Here is a 19,513-nt window from a genome sequence, read left to right as displayed (position 1 = left end):
GGGGCCCCGTCGGTGGGGGCCGTTGGGGCGGCGGACGGCGGCGACGAGACACGGCTGCCTTTCCGCCGGGGCATCGGGCTGCTGGAGAGCGGCTGCGTTGACAACGTCCTGCAAGTCGGTGAGTCACGGGGCAGCTGCGGGGCCGTCTGTCTGTCCGCCAGTTCCTAGGGAGGCGCCCGCCCCCTCCCCTCCAGGTGGCCCCTCAACCCGGCGCGAGTCCGCACCCCCGCCCGGTGCCCTCACTGGCCGGGATGGTCGTCCCGAGCGGAGCGCCCATTTCCTCCCCGCCCCCCGTCTCCCCGGACGGGCCAGCGCGAGTGGGAAATGAATCAGCAGGACGCGCCCCGCGGCGGGGTTGGCCGGGTGGGTGTCGGGTGCTCTAGACTCGCTCCGTTCTTCGGCCTTTTTCCCGGGAGTACATCCTGAGGGCTGCTCGTCTCTTTTGGGGGGCGGATGTGGACAAAGGCGCGGGCGGACGGCCGGGCTTCTGCGAAGGGTGTGTGTGGTGGGGCCGTGCGGGGCGGGGGAGGGGGCGCGGGCCGCACAGACAATGCCGGCCGGAGCCGAGCCGGCGGCCCGGCGCACTCTGCGCTCTCCCTCCTCTCTCCCCTTGTCTGTCGCTCGCTCCTCTTTCTTTCTCTTTTTACCCCTCCCCGCCCCTTCGATTTAAGGGGAGGGGTATACATTTTAATGCCACTTGGCGGCTGCTCCTCTTATGGCTTCGACGGGCTGGCGGCCGTGGGGCTCCCGGGTCGCTGCGGCGTCTGGTCTGGCCCAGACGAGCTCCACCGGCCGCCTGGGGATTTAAATGTCTTTTTCCCCTCTGCGCCTCCCCTGTCTCGGAGCAGCCCAGTAGGGAGGGGGTGGCCGGCTGGACCTCTCCTGCGGGACCACTTCTCCCCAGGAAGCCCCGAATTAAAGGACACGAGCCCGGGAAGGAACATCTCGCGCTTCCTTTTTCTGTGGGGCCGCGGCGGTGCCTGGAGGCTCCTGCTCCTGTCGCTGAGTTTGGTTTGCTCTGGATGGCCCGGTGGTCGTGCTGGGTGCGAGCTCGCAGCGGGCGGCTGTAGGAGCGCCAGGCCGAGGGGCTGTGCGACCGCTCCCGCGTCCCTCCCGGCGCGGCCGCCTGGTAGCTGGGCACGACCCCGTACTTTGTTCTCATTTTTAGGTTTATTTGTGCCCCTTTCAGTTTTCTGTCACCCTCCGAATAGGGGAAACCAAACAAAAGAGTCTCTTTATTTCTTTTCAGGGCTTGTAAAGTAGAAGATATTTGACAAAGGCGAGAGAAGGACTTGTGATTTAAAGCTGCACAGCCCTTTCTCTGATAGATCATGAGAGTTTTCTCAAATACCGAGTTTAAAAGCTTCCTCCCCCCGTTTTTTTTTTTTTCCTGGCCAGATATCTTTTTCAGTCATAGCGATGGGGATGTTTGAGCTGACTGAAAAGAACAATGCTATAGTGAAACTCTCTCTCATATTTTTCTCTTGATTGCAAACGGCATATTTTCTACCCCCTCCCATGTTGCTGTGTACTTCACATTGTAGTGAACAGGGTATCTAATGAATGGGGAGAAGGTTGGAAGCATCACTGTCTCTGTTTTTAATCTTTTCTTCACGTAGTCAATTCCTTTTATTCTTATCTTTGGGAGTCTGCTGGGGGGCTGGATAAGGGCCCCAAGAGAGAATTCAGATTTGTTTTAATCCTGTCTGGTTAACTTGAATTCTAATGCAATCTGCAAACGTGATTTTCTGCATGGTCATTTATTTCCAAAGGCAGCCTCTAGTGTTGCCTTTTCTAGGTTCCGCACCCTTTCCTTCTTTCTTGAGGGTTCAACTTTTGAGGCAGTCCACCCACCCTTTTTAAAAAATCTAATTAACATTCTTTAAAGTTATGCTCCCCCCCACCCCCCACCCCTTGTTTCCTGCTGGGTTGAAACGGATTGAAGTATAGCTATGGGTTCTCAGTGTAACAGACTAGAGTTTGCGAATTTTTATGGCTTGGCTGGCAATGTTGAGTTGTGTGTGTGTTTTTTTTCTTTCTTTCTTTTCTTTTTTTTTTTTTTTCGGTGCTTGATTCTGCTTGTAAGCAATGAGGAATGACAGGGGAGCACATAGGGAGGGTTTCTTGGCTGATTGCATTTAAGCCAGGAATTCACTGTGAAAATAAAGCCAAGGAGCGATAAATAAAAGATGCAATCTTCTCTAGGAGACAGACACACAGCGTGGGCTTTGCCTGCTTTCATCAGTGAGGAGGCCTGGGTGAGTTGTAAAAGAAAATAGTAACTTTTTGAATAGTTCCCAAAAGGGAAGGAGACCACTGAATGGAGTTGGAGTTTGTTCACGTGAAATAGTATGATCCTTCTCTTACAGTTTTGAAGAGTTGACCACCACTTTGGAAACACTTGCATTTGTGCTAAACAAGTACTCCAGAAATTGTGGAAAATATTCCCTCCCACCCCCTGAGTTCTGCCAATTTCCTTAACTTCCAAGTTGTATTACTTGTTGTGCCAGTCAGCTTAGAGATGGAAGGCTGTTAAATGCCTGGCAGCTGACACTGTGAGATAGAAAATTTGTGACTAGGATTTTTTTTCTTGATGGAGAACGCAGAGTGGCTAGATTAACCATCTAATTTAGCTGTAAGTGGTGGTTTGAATTGGCATACAAATTCAATAGGCTTATTTTATAATTTTGTGATTTGAGGTAGAACTCTTTTTTTCCTTCACAACCAGGAATGGAAAAGAACAGAGTACTGTGTCGATAGCACCATAAGTAATTTTCTGGTATTGCAAAATTACAAGTTTGTTTGTACAGGGAGTATTCACTGACTTTTGTAGAAATGACTAAATTATAGCTACAATAGGGAAAATCTAGTTGTTGGACTTTATTTTATATTTACGCTGTTGAAGATTATTTAATGTTTGAGGGACAGAAACTTGAGAGTTCCCAGAAATTAAACATACTTGCTAGTTATTTTTCAACTCCTACATTTTTAAGAAGAGAAAGTCAAAGGAAAAAAATTAAACTTTTGGTGTAGTAATTGTAAGCAGAGCTCTCCATCAGTTCATCATAGGAGGTCTCAGAGAAGCATAGTTGGCTTCTTTTTGTTAAATCATGATGTATTGGAGCTATCGCTGAAGGTGCTTGTATGTAAATATCATCAACACCATTTAATGATTTAGATGTCACATGAAATTTCCCCAAAATTTTGCCTGGGAAAGAGCTTACCTTACATGACCTAAAATTTGATTATAAAGGAAAATACATACATGTAATCGCATAAAAATATCTAAAAATTTGTGTAGGACTGAAAACATGATAAACCAAGTTAAACAGCTAACTGGGGAAAATATTTGTAGCATGTTTGACCAAAGGCTGACAGGGACGTCCTAAAAATTGGTTAAAAAAGAAAAAAGATGACTAATCCAGTAGAAAAATGGGCAACACATTTCACAATGAAATGTACATGATTAATGAACTTACTTATCTTTGCTCTTTCATAAAAATGACATACCATTTTTATCTGTCACATTGGTAAAAACTGACAAGATGGGTAGACAGTACTCCAAATTGATTTAGGAGGTAGGAGAAGGTGCTGCTTCCCTGCTGCTTGGCACAATATTTTTGTATCATTTCTAGGAATTTATTCTATAGATCTATTGATAGTAGTGCACAGAGATGTTCTGTATAGTGAGCAGTGCTCATTGCAGTATGGTTTGAAATACTGAAAAGCTGGAATCAAATCTACAATTCTATTAGAAAGGAACTGGTTAAGAAGAACTCGACAGCTCTGCAACTATGAAAAAAGTGAAGTAGATTTACACATACTCACAAGAAAAGGTGGCCAGAATATTTTGTTTAAAAAGAAGCCATTATTCATATAGTATGCTGCAATTTCTGTTTAAAACAAAAAAAAAGATGCACTTGAATATATAGATGCATAAAAATGTCTGGAAAGGCTACACAAGCAATCATTGAAGAGCCTGGATATCTTTGGAGAAGGGCAGTCAAGTGAATGGGCAAGGTTTTGGGGAGAATTTTACTTTTTATTTTATGCCTTATTTTTCTTAAAACTAAAAGCATATATTTTTATAATAAATCTTAGAAGAATTATCTCTGTGTTTTTAGTTTATATTTATTTTTTTGTTGGGGTGTCTGTGTGTCCCCCTTTCTGAAGACCTGGTGTACATTCAGTTTTTGGGGAGGGGTTCTGAAGCACACAGTTTCCTATTTTGATTAAATAATCATTTTCAAAGTGAGATCTCTAAACAAAACTAGGGTTTGTACGAGAAAGAAGGAGATAAGTTTTAAAAGGAGTTGCTTCTTTTTTTGGCTGGTTACTTTTGGGAGAAAATATTGCCCAGAATTCTATTAGCACTTTGGTGTAAACACATTCTTTTCAGATTCATAATTTAAAATTTCATGTTTTAGGGGTGGCAAGGCAGTAAAAGGTGATCATTATTAGAATTAAGATAGATAAAAATTTTTATCATCTCATTTATTTAAGGTTAATTTATTGGCTTTTGACTATTTTGGTTTTCTTTACAGACTAGAGATTACTATATAAAGATGTGATTCTAAATTACTTTCAGAATTCGGTGTTTATTGAGGATAATATATTTTATTAAAAGCATTTTCAAGACTGAAGTAATAATATAGAACAATTTTGAATCAGATATACTTTTTTTTTTTGCTTTTCGTTTAATGAAAAAGTACGAAGTAATTTTGAAACTAGGTGCATGTTTATTTTTTTCGGTGTGGCTTGAGATGTAATTTACTTAGAATTGATTTTTAAAAGTGTGTACCTCATATGTGCTCATCACTGTTCTGAGGGAAGTTAAGTTTTCAATTTAAGGTGTGGAATCTTGGAATTTGTTATACTTAGTTCTCTCATGATTAGTTATGGTGTAGTGAGGAAATCTAAAGCATTCAGGAGGCCAGGATACCTTCTGTAGCCAAAAGATTTCTACAGGACTGGAAGGTAGAATCACTGATTTGGATTAAGCAAACGTTTCTACTCTTCTTCAATCTTTAATTTCTTGCTACACAGTTGTATTCTGAGTACACCCTCGGATTGAATAGGAAAAGCCCTCCCCATTGTTTTATTTAGACTCTGCATTGAATTTCATCCTTTTTGGAGATGTGAGACTTTGATGCCTTTCCTTTTAAAAACATCGGGATGTCTGTAGAATATGTCCTTTAATAGAAGAATTATTGCAACTAATTGAATAATTCAAGTGATTATTGTCTTAAGTGTGGCTTCACCAGTTTTAAAGATGTGTATCCTGGGCCTCTTTTTTCTTCACAGTGGATAATCAGTTGCTGTCAATTCTAACTCTAGATATTTTATTTGGAATGATGCAGACCAGCATATCTTTTCTGCTCAGACTTATATTTAAGAGTTTAGTTAAGAATGTGTGATTTCAGCTAGTAGTATGTTCAGTGAACAGGATAGCAGTGGAGGAATGACAGATATTATATAAGAAAGCTGTCCCTTTTAAAATTGCACAATTTAATCTACACTAATTCCACATGCTTATATGCTTTACATTTTTGTGTTAGAAAATTTTCTTTAGTGATGCAAAATGAATTTATTTTGAGCTTACATATGCATATGATAAACTCACGTGGTGTTAGAAATTTTTATAGAGCAGTTATTAAACTTGAACTGCTATTGACCTTCAACAGTTGTGTTCAGGACAAATATTCTAGCAAAGAAAGCAGATTATAGGTTAGTGTAAACATCTTAGAAACAAAGCAGATTATAGGCAACTATTTTTTAAATGGTAATAAACTACATGGAACCTACAAAACCATTTTTACTTACTTTTCAGATAACTATGATACAGTTTCAAGAATGGTGCTTTCTCATAACAAAAAAATTAATTTTCTTGGCTTATTAATTTTTGACATGCCTAAATGTTTGGGGGATTACTGTAAATTAGAAAACATGAGCCGTTTCTTCTTTTAAATGGATGGGAAGATTCCATCTCTTCTGAAAAACCAGTCTCAAATGATAATTTGGAGAAAAATGTTATATAGTCTTGTCCCCTGAAAGAAGACTCTAGCTAGCCAGCCTCAAAAATAAAGTGGATTGATTAGATTTATTTAAAAACTGAGTATCTTTCCAGTTTTTACTTGCAGTGTCTTGTGTTTTGGTCAGAATTTGTTTCGTACATGATTTTTCATTTCTTTAAAAATAAGATGCTGCTTTTCATTTTTTCATCTACAAAAGGTAGCTAATGGCAAGCTTTGGAGAGAATTCAGTGCAAAACCTGCTTTTCCTTTTTAAACTTAAAGATTGACTTTCAGCTGATAGTAAAGGAACTTCGTTGTTAAGGGTATATGCTCTTTTATATTTGTGGAACTCTTAAGCGATAACTAGTTCTGTTTCACCATATATATATATATATATATTTATGTTTATGCATATGTAATTAATTTGGTAATTACAAATGAGCAGTAAAGGAGACAAATGAACCCAGATGTCATTCGAGTATTGTCACCCCAAGCATATTCATATCACTGACTTTTGTGTACAGATGCAGTGTTCCATTTTTTCTTAAAATATGCTAAAGATGAGAAGCTGTTTTTATAAAATACTCTTGCATGATAGTTATTATCTACTTGTAGAGCTATGGAGATTTTAGAGTTGAAAAGATAACATCAATTCCAGCTTCTCCCATTTTGCTAATGAGAAAACTGAGGCCTAGACATGTTGAATAATCTGCAAAGTTAAATTTTGTATCTGTTTTTCTACCACGCGACTGCTTCTTAATTTGCTGGGAAATTTGGCAAATCTCGGAAAATCTCAGAAATTAGAACAAGCATATTCTTGAATATAAATTGACTAGACTGGTGGGAGAGATTATTTGGTTAACATTTTTTTGAATGTTACAAAAGTATTTCTAGATAGCATTTTAGTTTCAGGCCACATTCTGATAACTTCAGTTAAGCAATGATTCTAGCATACTAAGTATGTGGTAGTATAAAACATCTGTAGACATTTGGAAATTGTAGAGATGTTCTAAAATGAGATTAAAGTTCAGGAAGAGTTGGTTATGATTGCTAACTGTGTGAAACTATATTACAGCTATGTGAATTATACACGAAAGTATATATACACTTGCGTGATAAAGAATTTACTGAATGTTTAAAGTGCTTATGTAGAACAATTTCATACCCAGTAAGAAATTTGATTGCTCTGAATTTAGTGTGTTTTTGGAAACATATCCAGTAGTGTCTGTATTTGACCTGTTTTTGTACATTTTTCGGTGTTTTTGTCAGTGTCTTCCACATCACCAGTAAATGCATACATAACTCTAAGACACTTCATTTACATAACTGATGTGGCCTCAAAACTTTAACCTCCCTAACTTTTGAAGGCCTCCAATTTGGGGCTTTTCTTCACTGAGCTGAACATGATTTATGGTGAGCCTTCTAATACTTTGCAACAACATTTACTGATAGTAATAATAGCAGTTAACATTTTCATCATGCCTAACCATGTGCGAGATACTGTTCTAAGCACTTCATATTTATTAACAGCCCTATGAAGTAGGTACTTTTATTATTCTCATCTTACAAATGAGGAAACTGAAGCCTAGGAAAAAAGTGCAGGTAAATTTTGCCCAAGGTCACAGGCTGGGAAGTTATGGAGCCAGTTGTAGCCTCTCTGGCTGGTATCTGCCCCTCTAGTAATACTACCATGAGGCATCGTCATTAAAGATGAACCTTAGGTTTATAGTTTTCTTGCTGCTTTCTAGAATGTCATTCGCAGTGGCCAGAATTTTAAATTTTATTCATAGCTATGGGTTTTTAATGAGTATTTTTAAAATTTGACTTGAAAAACTTTCAGAAATGCCTTTTGTGAATGAATTTCATCTTTGGGAGGATGGTTGTATGGGGTGATTTTGACGTTTTTAACTTTTGAAAGAGTAATAGCATGTAGGCTAGATTTAATTGTAACATATGCAGCAAATGTACTTTCTCAAAGTATACTTAAATTATTTCATTTTAAGGCCCTTTTAAAATATGATTAAAAATTACACCATTTCTTGTTGCTGGTAAAAATATTTAAATTCTTTGAGAGATAGTTTACTGGAAGGATGTTAATTGGAAGGATGCAATAGAACCTGCCAGTACATTTAAACTCCTACTAACTGAATAAGCTGATCAGATAAATTGGAAGCTCATTTAGTGAATTACAGTGCTTAAAATTCAGGCGACTCACTGCCTGGTCCTGCCTTATTTAACAGTCTGTTTACTTAAAGCATTTTTCACTGTTAATTGGTGTCAGTTCCATAATGTTAGAAGGTATTATACAGAAAATATGCTTAAGATAGCATGTAGAATGAGTCTACAAAAACAAGATTATATTTTTGTACTTAATTATACCAGTAAAATTTAGAATGATATATATGCCACCTTGTTCCTGTTAAATATTTGCTGACAGTGACGAGCATTTTTACACATGAAGTATAGGTAATTTTAATTTCTATGTGAAGGGCAGAACCTGGAGCCTCTTCTGGTGTCGCTGTTGGTCTTTCTTGGTAAAGCCCCAAAGATGTTGAAAGGCAGTACTATATTTGGTTATACTGAACCTTTGCTCCTGCTACTGTTTTATATTAATTCATTTCTACAAAGAAGATAGTCATGATTTTTGTAAATATTTGTCAAAAAATAAATCCCTAAAACTCAAATACCAGAAGTTTGTAATGTGTCTGTTTTACGTAAGGACTTTTTTTTTTTTTTTTTAAATGTTTACCCTATTTCTTTAGGACTTTGTTTTTTATCATTCTTCAAGCTTCCTGACCACTTAGCATTTTGTACTCTGGTCGTCATCTACTAGCTCTCCCTTTCTTCTTCAGTTATCACTGATGTAATTTTTGTCTTAACACTTTCTCTAGACCATGGTAAAGCTGAGGACTGAAATGACCAACGGCTGCTTTGTGATGATGATGGAATCGAGTGAGACTTGAGGGCAGGAGATGGGGGAGCCTCTGAGTCCAACCTGCCTCAGCACTCCAGTTTCTTCCTATCTTTCTTTTTCTGTTTTCCTTCTTTACTCACTGCCCTTACTCTCTTGCTTCCTTTCTTGGGCATAGGGGAATGAGGTGAGGGGAAGTGAGAAGTAGGAGGGAGTAGTAGGAAAAAAGGCAAGAAATCGGAGGAGGTAGGAAATACCAATGAAGAGAATATATTCCATTCTTTTCTTTCCCTGCAGTTGTCCCTTTCTCTCCAGACTCCCTTGATTTAGGGAAATAAAGCTGAGGTCACAAGGACCTGTGTGTTCCAGCTGCTGCTTGGCTGCTATTTTTAGCCTGGCTCTACATCAGGCTGGCACCAGGCCATGATGGCACAGGGCCACCACGTTGTAGGACTGCTGGCAAATGTCAAAAACCCAACTTTTCAGTTATCAAACTTAACTAATTCTCAGACATATTCTGTGCTGTGATAGTCTTACCTTTACTTTTTCAAAATGGGACGTGTACTTTTTTTAAAGAAAAGAATGATTTTCGATAGTAGTCTTACTACTATAACTGTTTTAGATGGGAGAAAGATTTAAGAATTGCCTTATCAGGTCAGGTTTATATCCAGCTCAATAATTTTGGTTTTGTGGTGACACCAAGAGGTGTGAAATTTGCCAGATGTATTTACTATGCCTTAGGCATCTTTTAAAATTGCCATTGCTGTCGAAGTTGTGGAGTCTGAATTGGTTTATATAATTATAGGTGTCATCAGACATTTTAAAAAACACATGTACTGATTTTTCTACAGTTGTTAATGTTCCCTTTTCTAATACAGTTGTATGTGTTTAGGTTTGGTTAGTGCTGTAGGAATATGTTTAAGAAAAAAAAAGCTTACTATTAAGCAGCTAGGTTTTGATTGAAATCAGTATCTGGGTCTAGATTTTGTACATCCTAGAGCTAGTATTATTGTATTTGCAAACTTTTAGTTTCAAACTTTTAGATACACATGTGAATTTAAGGACTGACTCAATTGTCAGTTGTGTTCAAAATGAAAAATATGTTGTATTTGTCCTTGTATAATTTTGGAAAACAGTGAAAAGAATGTCACAATGTGAATCTGTATCTTTGGAAGAGACTTTGGTGAGAACAGTATTTATATTTCTTCCATAATGATACTCAGAAAAGCTGAGGGTAGGTTAGGGATGATTTTTGGTGTACCATAAACTACACTGAAGATGAATAGAAACAGGGATGGTAGTTATTCACTTATTCAATGAGTGGTGGTGTAACATACTTAGATCTGTTGGTGGCAGGATAACATTTGGTTAGTGCATTGATCTGATGCCTTTCTTAAGGTAGCATAAAATAATTGGCCAAAATAACGAGAAGTAGAATCAAATTGATTTTTTTTCATTTGGTCTTCAAGGTAGTTATTGGATGAATTCTGCTGAATTCACTTTTGTGAAATAAGAAGGCGTAAGGTGGCAAAAAAATTCTGATTAAAAAATGGGCAGAGGACCTGAACAGTTTTTTCTCCAAAGAGGACATACAGATGGCCAATAGATATGAAAAGATGCTCAACATCACTAATCAGAGAAATGCAAATTAAAACCACAATGAGATAACAGTTCACATCTGTCAGAATGTCATCAGACAATCAACAAACAAGTGTTGATGAGGATGTGGAGAAAAGGGAACCCTTGTGCAGTGTTGGTGAGATTGCAAATTGTTGCAGCCGCTATAGAAAGCAGGATGGACATTCCTCAAAAAATTAAAAATAGAAATACCATATGACCCAGCAATCATACTTCAGAGTATTTATCTGAAGAAATACAAAACACTAGTTAGAAAAGATATATGCACCCCTGTGTTCCTTGCAGTATAATTTACAATAGCCGAGATATAGAAATAACCTAAGTGTCCATCAATAGATGATTGGATAAAGAAGGCATATATAATATATATATACAGTGGAATATTACTCAGCCATAAAAAGTGGCCGAGTAATATTCCACTGTATATATATGCCTTCATAACCATTTGCAACAACATAGATGAAGCTAGAGGGTATTATGCTAAGTGAAATAAGTCAGAGAAACAAATTACATATGATTTTACTTATGTGTGGAATCTAAAAAACAAAATAAGTGAACAAACAAAACAAACTCATAGATGTAGAGAACAAATTGGTACTTGCCAGATGGAAGAGGGTTTGGGGGGCTGGGTGAAAAAGGTGAAGGGATTAGAAAGTAGAAATCGGCACTTACAAAATAGTCACAGGGCTGTCAAATACAGCATGGGAAATACAGCATAGGAAATATAGTCAATATTATAATAACTGTATATTAGGTACTAGACTTATCAGGGGGATCACTTTGTTATATAAATGTGTAACCACTATGCCGTAATACCTGAAACTAATATAATATTGAATATCAACTGGGATTAGTGAAAGGTGAGTTGCTGGTCTAGTAGTTTAGGGAAGGCAGATGTTTTAAGAGTTTATTTAAATTTTTACATCTTAAAATGAGATGTTTACATTGTGGATAAGAGCAAGTTAGGAAGCTTGCTGTTACTGATCCAAGACTGTTTTATTTGCTTACTAGGGTGAAAACAAAAATTTCATTAGGAAATATAATCAGAATATCTTAAGGATAGAGTATCAAGTACATTGAACTATACTACGGTGTAGTAACTTAGCTTACGGTCTCTTTCTGCAGTTAGAGATTATGTTAGGTATTCCAAAAGAGGCTTGGAGATAGATCCATTGATCTATGTCTGTATGCTTCTACAGATCGGGGTGTGTGTGCACGCACTCCTGTATGAAATTTAACATAATGCATAGAACATTGTAACCTACTGGATGGGTAATAGGTAAATGATTATCTTTTGGGTCCTTAATGTAATTTCGATTTTATTTAGGTGAGTTATGTAAATGATGTCAGCTCTAGCATAACGAGCTTGATTAAAGTCCAAGCCCAGAAGGTAGTTTGACTAGTGTTGTTTAGTCTTTATAAGCAAAGTGCTCAAATGACCTTCCTTATTGGAACTTGTAGGAGCAATTTCTTTGCAGTTTTCATGGGTCTTTCTTAGCAACTTATTAAAAAGATGTTTTGACTAAACTGTTTCATAAATAGCAGGAAATTCCAAAATCCTGGATGGCATTGCATTTTTACTTTAAAAAAGGACTATTGCAGTGGGGGGAAAAATTAAAAAAAAAACAACTTCGTTTTAACAATTTGTGGCAAAATGGACAAATTAAAAAAATGGTTTCAACAGTAATTTTTCATCCATGATTTTTCATGCTTCACTTATTTTTCATAATTTATTTTCAGAATTTATAATTCTGATGTTTTCAAAGAAAAAAAAGGTACTATAAGAGCCAGAGACTGAGTTTATTCAAAATTCAGTGTATGTATTAGGTCTGAATTGGTATTAGCAGCTCATAGGTTAGCGGTGGCTTATCTTTTGATTTTGATAAATCATGAGACTTCTGTGCTCTTATATGAAATTTATTTTTGACACAGTGATATGGTTTGTATTTTTTAAACCGTGTGTGTGTGTGTGTGTGCGTGTGTGCGTGTGTGCGCGCGCATGCACGCATGCACGCATGCACATCTCTGTGTGTGTGTTGGCGTTTTGGGATGGAATGGTGGTAGTAGCGGGCTAAGTCATGGTGTGTTAAACTCAGAAAAGCACAAACTCAAGTAGCCAAGTTCAAATTTAGAGAGAATTCCTTTCCTCCCCCTCTTTTGGTTCAGGAACTTATATTTCATTAGGTTGCTTGTTTAATGTTATGTAACAATTTATTTTTTACTTATCCCCCCACTCTCCTCCAGTCTTCCTGTTGATAATAGTAACAATTCAGAATGTAGTCTGAAAGTTCACTGTACAATAACAGTCCATCTTATTGTGGTCTTAGGGGTATTGCACTTCTAAAAGGCTAGTTTTAAAAATTTTCTCCTTGAGTTGCTGTTTGCATCCTTTACTATTGTGGAACAACCAGTTTTTGCCTTTTTGGTTTGCCTTTTTTTTTTCTTTTTTTAAAATTTTTTAGGCGAGGCAACCCTTGCTTGACTTCACAGATTGCAAAGACGTTGTCAGTTTACAGTCCATATTTTGTATTATTTTACGCCTAGGGCACCTGGTCTTCCTAGGTGGTCTCCCATCCAAGTACTAACCAGGCCCAGCCCTGCTTAGCTTCCAAGATCAGATGTGATTGTGCTTGTTCAGGGTGGCATGGCCGTAGACTGGTTTGCCTTTTTAATAGTTTAGAATTGAGCTTTTGAACCCAACTCTTCCAAGAAGCTTTATTTAATAAGTTTAGGAAAGTCTATTTCTTGACTCTTTCAAGAAGCCTTACTTTAGAAAACTAGAACCATCATACTGTTTTTAAAAAAAGATGTACTAGTAAATCAAGTACAGTGAGATAATCTGGTTTTCTTCCAGTGAAAGTAGATAGACCTGAAATTCTGCAAGGGGTTATTGTAGAGACTGACATAGGGCTGTTTGATTCATAGCTCTTTCTAAATGAGAACACAACTGTGGAACTCATTGTTAATGTAAAAATTTGAGGAAATGAGGGACAGCGTCTTATGGGAAATCAGAAAATCAACTCCTTTGCAGGATTGCAGATTTCTAAGCAACTTTGTTGAAGGAGCAACAGTCGGCTATAAAACAACTCAAAATATGAAGTGCTAACAAATAAATGTACAAATATTCTGCCATACACTGCTACAGAGTCATTTTGAGTTTCCCATTATTTAGCAGATATGTCTAGTCTTGTTTTGGGGATAGAATCACAAGAGTATTTAAATACAAAGACCCTTTTAGGATCGAAAAACAAATTTGCTAGATTGAAAAAAGTCCTGGCAAACTTTAAATCCAAGACAGCCAGCTATTAATAGTACCGGTGCAGTGTGTATATAGTAGGCATTGAAATGTCACTTGAATGAATGATAGATTATACGCAAGTCTTTGTGGGTGCATGTATGAAATTCTCAGTTGAAAACAATAGCTCCAAGTTCCAATGTCTGTTTGATTTTCTGAATCTGAGTTTTATAAGTCTCTCAGGAGGTAGGAATATGAATGACCACAAGGTAGGCAGGTTGGTTTTTAGGACCAGGTTTATTATCATCAGTACACCTCTACAGATTTATTACCATCAGTACACCTCTACAGATACCATATTAAGGTTCATTCTAACTTTTTTTATTTGAGGGAACTTTTTCTTTAAGCTAGTTAAGTTGCTAACAGCATCAGCCAAAAAGCTGTTCTGAAAACAATTTTTTTATTAGATGATTCCAACTTCTAAAAAGAAAATAATTTGGGCATTCTTGTGTAGAGCGAGCGTCTTTTTTAGTTACCCAAGTAAATAACTTTGAATTATGAATGCCTTTGAAGTATTAAGAGATTGCTTTTTCCTTTTATTTGACGTTTTACTTTTTAAAGAAACTTGCAAAAATAAATTAATTAGTTTTTTTAAAACCTTTTTTTTCCAGATGACTTACAAAGCACATATAATTTCAAAATATTTCACGAGATCTTGCACATTGTGAAAATACATTGCCTGATTAATAGGAATGATTTGTTAAACTGGTCTACAGAATGCGATGACTTTCTCTCGTGGTAGACCTTGCTTAAGACTCAGTTTTTCATAAAATGGCATACATCAACCAGTATTTTAAACAGTGATTTAACCATTGCTCCCAGTGCTTTCCTCTTGAGAGGTATGGCTTATCCAGGTGTTGAGTGCTCACTTGTTCTCATTTTCCTAGTCAATCTTGTTTTATGTCAATCTTGTTTGCAGACATAATTATGAATAGTCATCTCTTTTATAAGTGTTCCAGTTCAAGTGATAAAGTGTATGGTTACATTAGCCATAAATCTTATTTTTCAGAAAAGAAGAGGGCAATTAATAGATCAGTTTAAAATTATACCCTGTTTGCGCACGTGTGTGCTCCAGCCTGTGTGTAGGGAGATAGTGAGAGGAAGAGAGGAAGGGAGGGAAAAAGGAGTTGTTTGGGACTGAAAGGAGACCTTTGGCTTATCTCTGGTCTTCATCAGCTGGCTCCATTCAATCTCTTTCTGATAGGAAATAGAGGATTTCTGTCTGGGTTCTCACACACCAAAAGGAAGTAGTTAAAGCTTCTCAGTATTCATAGGTTTAATATGATGTCCTCTCTTCCCCTCCCTCCTTCCCTCCCCTTCCCACAAGCATGCATGCTTGTGCTTTTTTTTAAATTTCCTTTCCTTTTTAATATTATAGTGTTTTAGCATATGTTTTTATTAGTGATAGAATTCTATTTGCACATTTCTTAGATTAATGTTCACAGATACTACTCAATTTAGCTACTTGCAGTTACTTAGCCACTTGGATGAGTACTAGCAGTTAGCCACTTCGGTGAGTAGTATTTGCTAATCATGTGGTCATGAGCTTGGAGATAATGCCTGACCCATCAGGAGACTTTCCCTTGTAAACTTTGCTTAAATCCTCTTTGCTGGGTCTCGTTTTACTACCTCTGTACTCTTAGATCACTTACTGGTTCCGGCCTTCCTTGAGTCCTTATAAAATAGGAATACTTATACTTCTGTCACCTGTATCCTGAGGCTGTTAAGAGACCCACATGGGAATACTTAAAAGTATTTGAATTCAAATAGTTACACAAAGGGGAAATCTATTGTTGTTATGCAGTATTCCAGTTTTACCTAATTTTATCCATTATTATTTCTTTTAGACTTCTGTAAAAACTAAACATCCCTGCAATCATCATGTAATGATTTTGTAATCAGAGAAGGGTAACATTGTTTCAAAAAATCTGTCTCATTACTGTTAAAACATTAAATTTCACTACATATTAATCTCTTAATATTATGATCATAATTGTTGCCTGATCTAGTGTAACTAAACAGAACATTGATTATTTAACAAAGTATGTCATGGCCTTAATGTCTTAATGCTTCCCTGTTTTTGACCCTAATGATTGATGAATTTTGTCGTCACCAGGGACTCTAGAATTATTCTCCCAAAAATGAAAAGGGGCAAAGCTAAGATCAGTTCAATGGTATTCATGAATAGAATGGAAAGTTTATGAATTAACCTAGTCACTTGGGGTATTGTTTCTAGGCTTCCTTGATATTTATTATGGGCAAGCAGAGGGTGGGAAAAGATAAAAACACTCAGTTTCAGATACATTTTCTGAATTTCTCAAGTCATATTACTGTATACTAAGGTCTATAGTCCTTTCTTTTGGGGACTTGAATCAATAAAAAGAGTTGACTAGCCCTTTTCTTCCGATTTAAAGATTTACAAATAATATGTTCAGAAAAATAGTTTCAAGTGAAATTTTTAAGAGCTTATTATGACCTGAAATCTTGGTTGTGTATTTTTTTTTTTTCCAGTTCTGTTTTTGGGTGATCTCATAATTCCTTGCCCTTGAAAGCTGTGCTGATGCGACTTGACCACTTAACCCCATATTCTTTACTAGCTATCCAGTGAAAGGCCTGTTAATGGCTTTTCTGTACTTGTAATATATACTGTACAGGTTTTCTTTTTATTTTTTATTCCCTTTTTCTATGTATGTGCACACATGTCTGAGTAAAAGTAGACTTCATGCATTTTTAAGAGTAATAATCAGCTCATAAATTTTGGACGGGCAGGGATCAGCTCTTAAAATCTATGTTGCAGCCAGGATGATGATGCCCGTACTCTCTCTCTCTACAGAACCTTTAACGGCTTCCCCTTTGCTCAGAGGGCTGAAGTCATTCATGGGTGTGCAAAGCCTAGCGTGGTCCAGCCGGACCCTCATCTGCCTCTTGCACATTGCTCTCCCTTGCCCTTCAGCTGCCTCCAAGCTGCTCTGCTAGCAGCCTGTGCCCATGTTCTTTTTTTTCTGCTTGGAATGTTCTTCTTTGCCTAGTTCATGCCCTAATTATCAACTTGGCTTAGAGAAATCTGGCAAAGAGTTCTCTACTTTGTAACTCCAATCATAGATTCCTGTGTGAGTTTTGATTGTTTCTTCTAGGTTGTATGTGTGTGTGTATGTGCGTGTATGTATTTTTTTATCCACATCTTCTGGTACCACCCTCTGCACATATTTGACTCCCAGAAAAAACTTGTCGAATAAATGGGTGAAGGATATGCTATTTTACTTTGGAAATATTTTCCTAACACGCCAGGAAGAGGCACTGCTTTTCTCAGTGGTTCCGTCTACTCCCTATCCCACAAAGAATGTGTCCATTTGAAAAACAGACCAATTTTGTGTCTATGGCTGCTTTGGGCCACTCCCAGATTCCCCAGAGGTACATTTTCATGCATCTCTGCTGTTAAAGGATATTCTTTAGAAGAGTTTGAGCAGCTCCTTTATCATGGTAAATTATATTGTATGTGGGTTTATATGACTTGGTCTGAGAAATTCAGTTTGTCTTGTATTACCTGGGAAGAACTTAACAGCCAGAGGTTTGGAGAGGATGGTAGGGTGTGTAGTTAGAACAGGAGACTATTTTGCCCACTTGTGCTTGTGTTGGTCATTTCTCTTTTCCTCTTTTTCTCAGTTCTTTTGGATGAGTAGTTGTATTCCATCATGGTGGGTATAGCACTGAGCTTGGTCAGAGCTCTTGTGCAGGGTCACTGTAGGCCACACTGCTGGTCTATGTGACTTTTTTTTTCTGTTTCTTACGTTGTTCATTTTTGTCTATGCTTGAACTTTTCTTTTTCAGTCTTTTGTCATGTTAATCTTTGATTCCTCATGTTAATTGAACTCAAAAGTAGCAGGCTAGAATGATGCATGTAAGAAATATCAATTAAGTGTCTGCCACATAAAGTTATTTCTATTCCATTAAAGTGATCTTGGACGAACTTGAACTTTTTCCAGTATTTTGTTTGGGATGAAGTTGGAGGTCAACTCTAATTTGAAACTTGTATTCACTATTTTATATAGTTGCAGCTCATAATATCTACCAACTTTTCAGGTACCAGTTCTGTGCTTTACAAGTATGATCTCACCCCTCATAACAACTTTGGGATGAAGGTATTCTCTTCATTCTGTGGCTAAGGAAACTGAGACATGACATGCTAAGTCACTTGTTCAGGAGCACCCAGGCCTTCTAGTTCTCAAGTGGGATCTTTTTACTGTACCACTTTCTTTTCTAACTGTTGCTAGTGGTAGCTTGACTTCCTGCATGGACATGAAGGAGAGCTTTCAGAGACCACCTTGGTCTGTGACACTGGTTCCCCAGATTCTGGAAAGTGCTGTTTTAGCTTTTTCTCTCTGATAATAGTAATGGATGTGTGATCCATAGTACTTTCTTGTTTCTCAGAGGTGATTCTATACTTAGTTGAATATGACTTTTTTCTTTGCTGAGCTTTTAAAATAGAGTTTGATTCACAACATTTGATGACATTTAATAGTTTGGCTTGAAACAATTACCATTTTCTCTTTCATCTGTTCCTTGATTTTAGTGGGAGACTTGAGGGCAATGTATGTAAGAGATACTTCAAAGAGAAGATTAGTGTAGTAGAAGCTCTGTGAGGCAGCTGAGGTACACACAGCACTGTTGTCAGCAGCCCCATTGATGGAGAGGTTTAGGAGTTTGCTGAAGTGCTAGGGATGTTCTCTTACTACTAAATTATAGCCTAAAGAACCATCTAACTCTCAGAGCAAGCCTTAACATTTTCTTTACATTTTTTGTTTTTAGGAAGCTCCTCTGTTTGCAGGTGAGGAAAGATTAGATGTGTCTTTCCGGGCAACATCCAGGATCTTTCCTGTCTCTTTATTCCCTCCTGTGTGTAACCATAAGACTGTGTAAAGGAGCATTTCAGGAGGCCGTTTAATCCACTAGTTTAAGATGCCAAGGCCTTTATTTTTTCATTTTGAAATAGGCAATGTAAGGGTGTACAATCTGACTGGCTTATATGAAATAGTCAATAAAGTCAGGACACAGTCCTTCCTTATGAGGTGTGGACTATTAGATTTGCCTTTTTGTGACCTCTTTCCTGCTTTCAACGTCCTGGACCCTCTTCTTGGATCGACGAACTGCCTGTAGGTTCAGCTTTTATTCCATAGGTGGGTCTGTCTACAGCAATTGCAGCTTACTATGTAGACTTGTCACAAGTTAAAAGCTTAGAAAGTCTATATAACTTGTCATAATTTTAGCACTTTCACTTATTACGGTGTGTTTTGATTATCTGATTTACAAAAGTGCCATATAAAAATCCAGCTATGCTGAATAATTGCTGAAATACAGTGTAAGCTCTGCTTTTTATGACCAAGTTATGGGATGAGTAATTACTCTCTAGAGTGAATGGTTCAAAATGAAATAACTGTATGCCTAAAGTGTGATGTGACACCAGATGTATTTAAGCCCCGAGGTATGTAATTATCTCACTACTTTTTGCACATACACACAAGTACACTTGTGTTTATGGCAAGAGTTTTATGTGCAAAAGAAAACTCACTTTATGATAAGTAAAGGAGCAGTTCATCTTTTTTGTGGGGCTCACTCAGAGGTTATTTGGTGTTAGAGGCACTATTTCAATCACCATTT

The 19,513-nt window shown here is 37.5% G+C and overlaps 1 protein-coding gene and 1 pseudogene across 1 annotated transcript in view; one reads left to right on the top strand and one right to left on the bottom strand.

Annotated features, from left to right (window-relative positions):
* The window catches only part of ZSWIM6 (zinc finger SWIM-type containing 6), a 172,313-nt gene that overhangs the window by 576 nt on the left and 152,224 nt on the right, over positions 1–19,513 (top strand). The window contains exon 2 of the mRNA XM_011377361.2: positions 2–118. Coding sequence (XP_011375663.1) covers positions 2–118 — 117 coding nt within the window. The remainder of the gene's footprint in view (position 1; positions 119–19,513) is intronic.
* On the bottom strand, positions 13,101–13,219 carry LOC111730380 (annotated as a pseudogene).

Source organism: Pteropus vampyrus, unplaced genomic scaffold, assembly GCF_000151845.1.
Source record: "Pteropus vampyrus isolate Shadow unplaced genomic scaffold, Pvam_2.0 Scaffold310, whole genome shotgun sequence".
In the NCBI taxonomy this organism is placed as follows: domain Eukaryota; kingdom Metazoa; phylum Chordata; class Mammalia; order Chiroptera; family Pteropodidae; genus Pteropus; species Pteropus vampyrus.
This window is presented reverse-complemented; position numbering and strand designations above follow the sequence as displayed.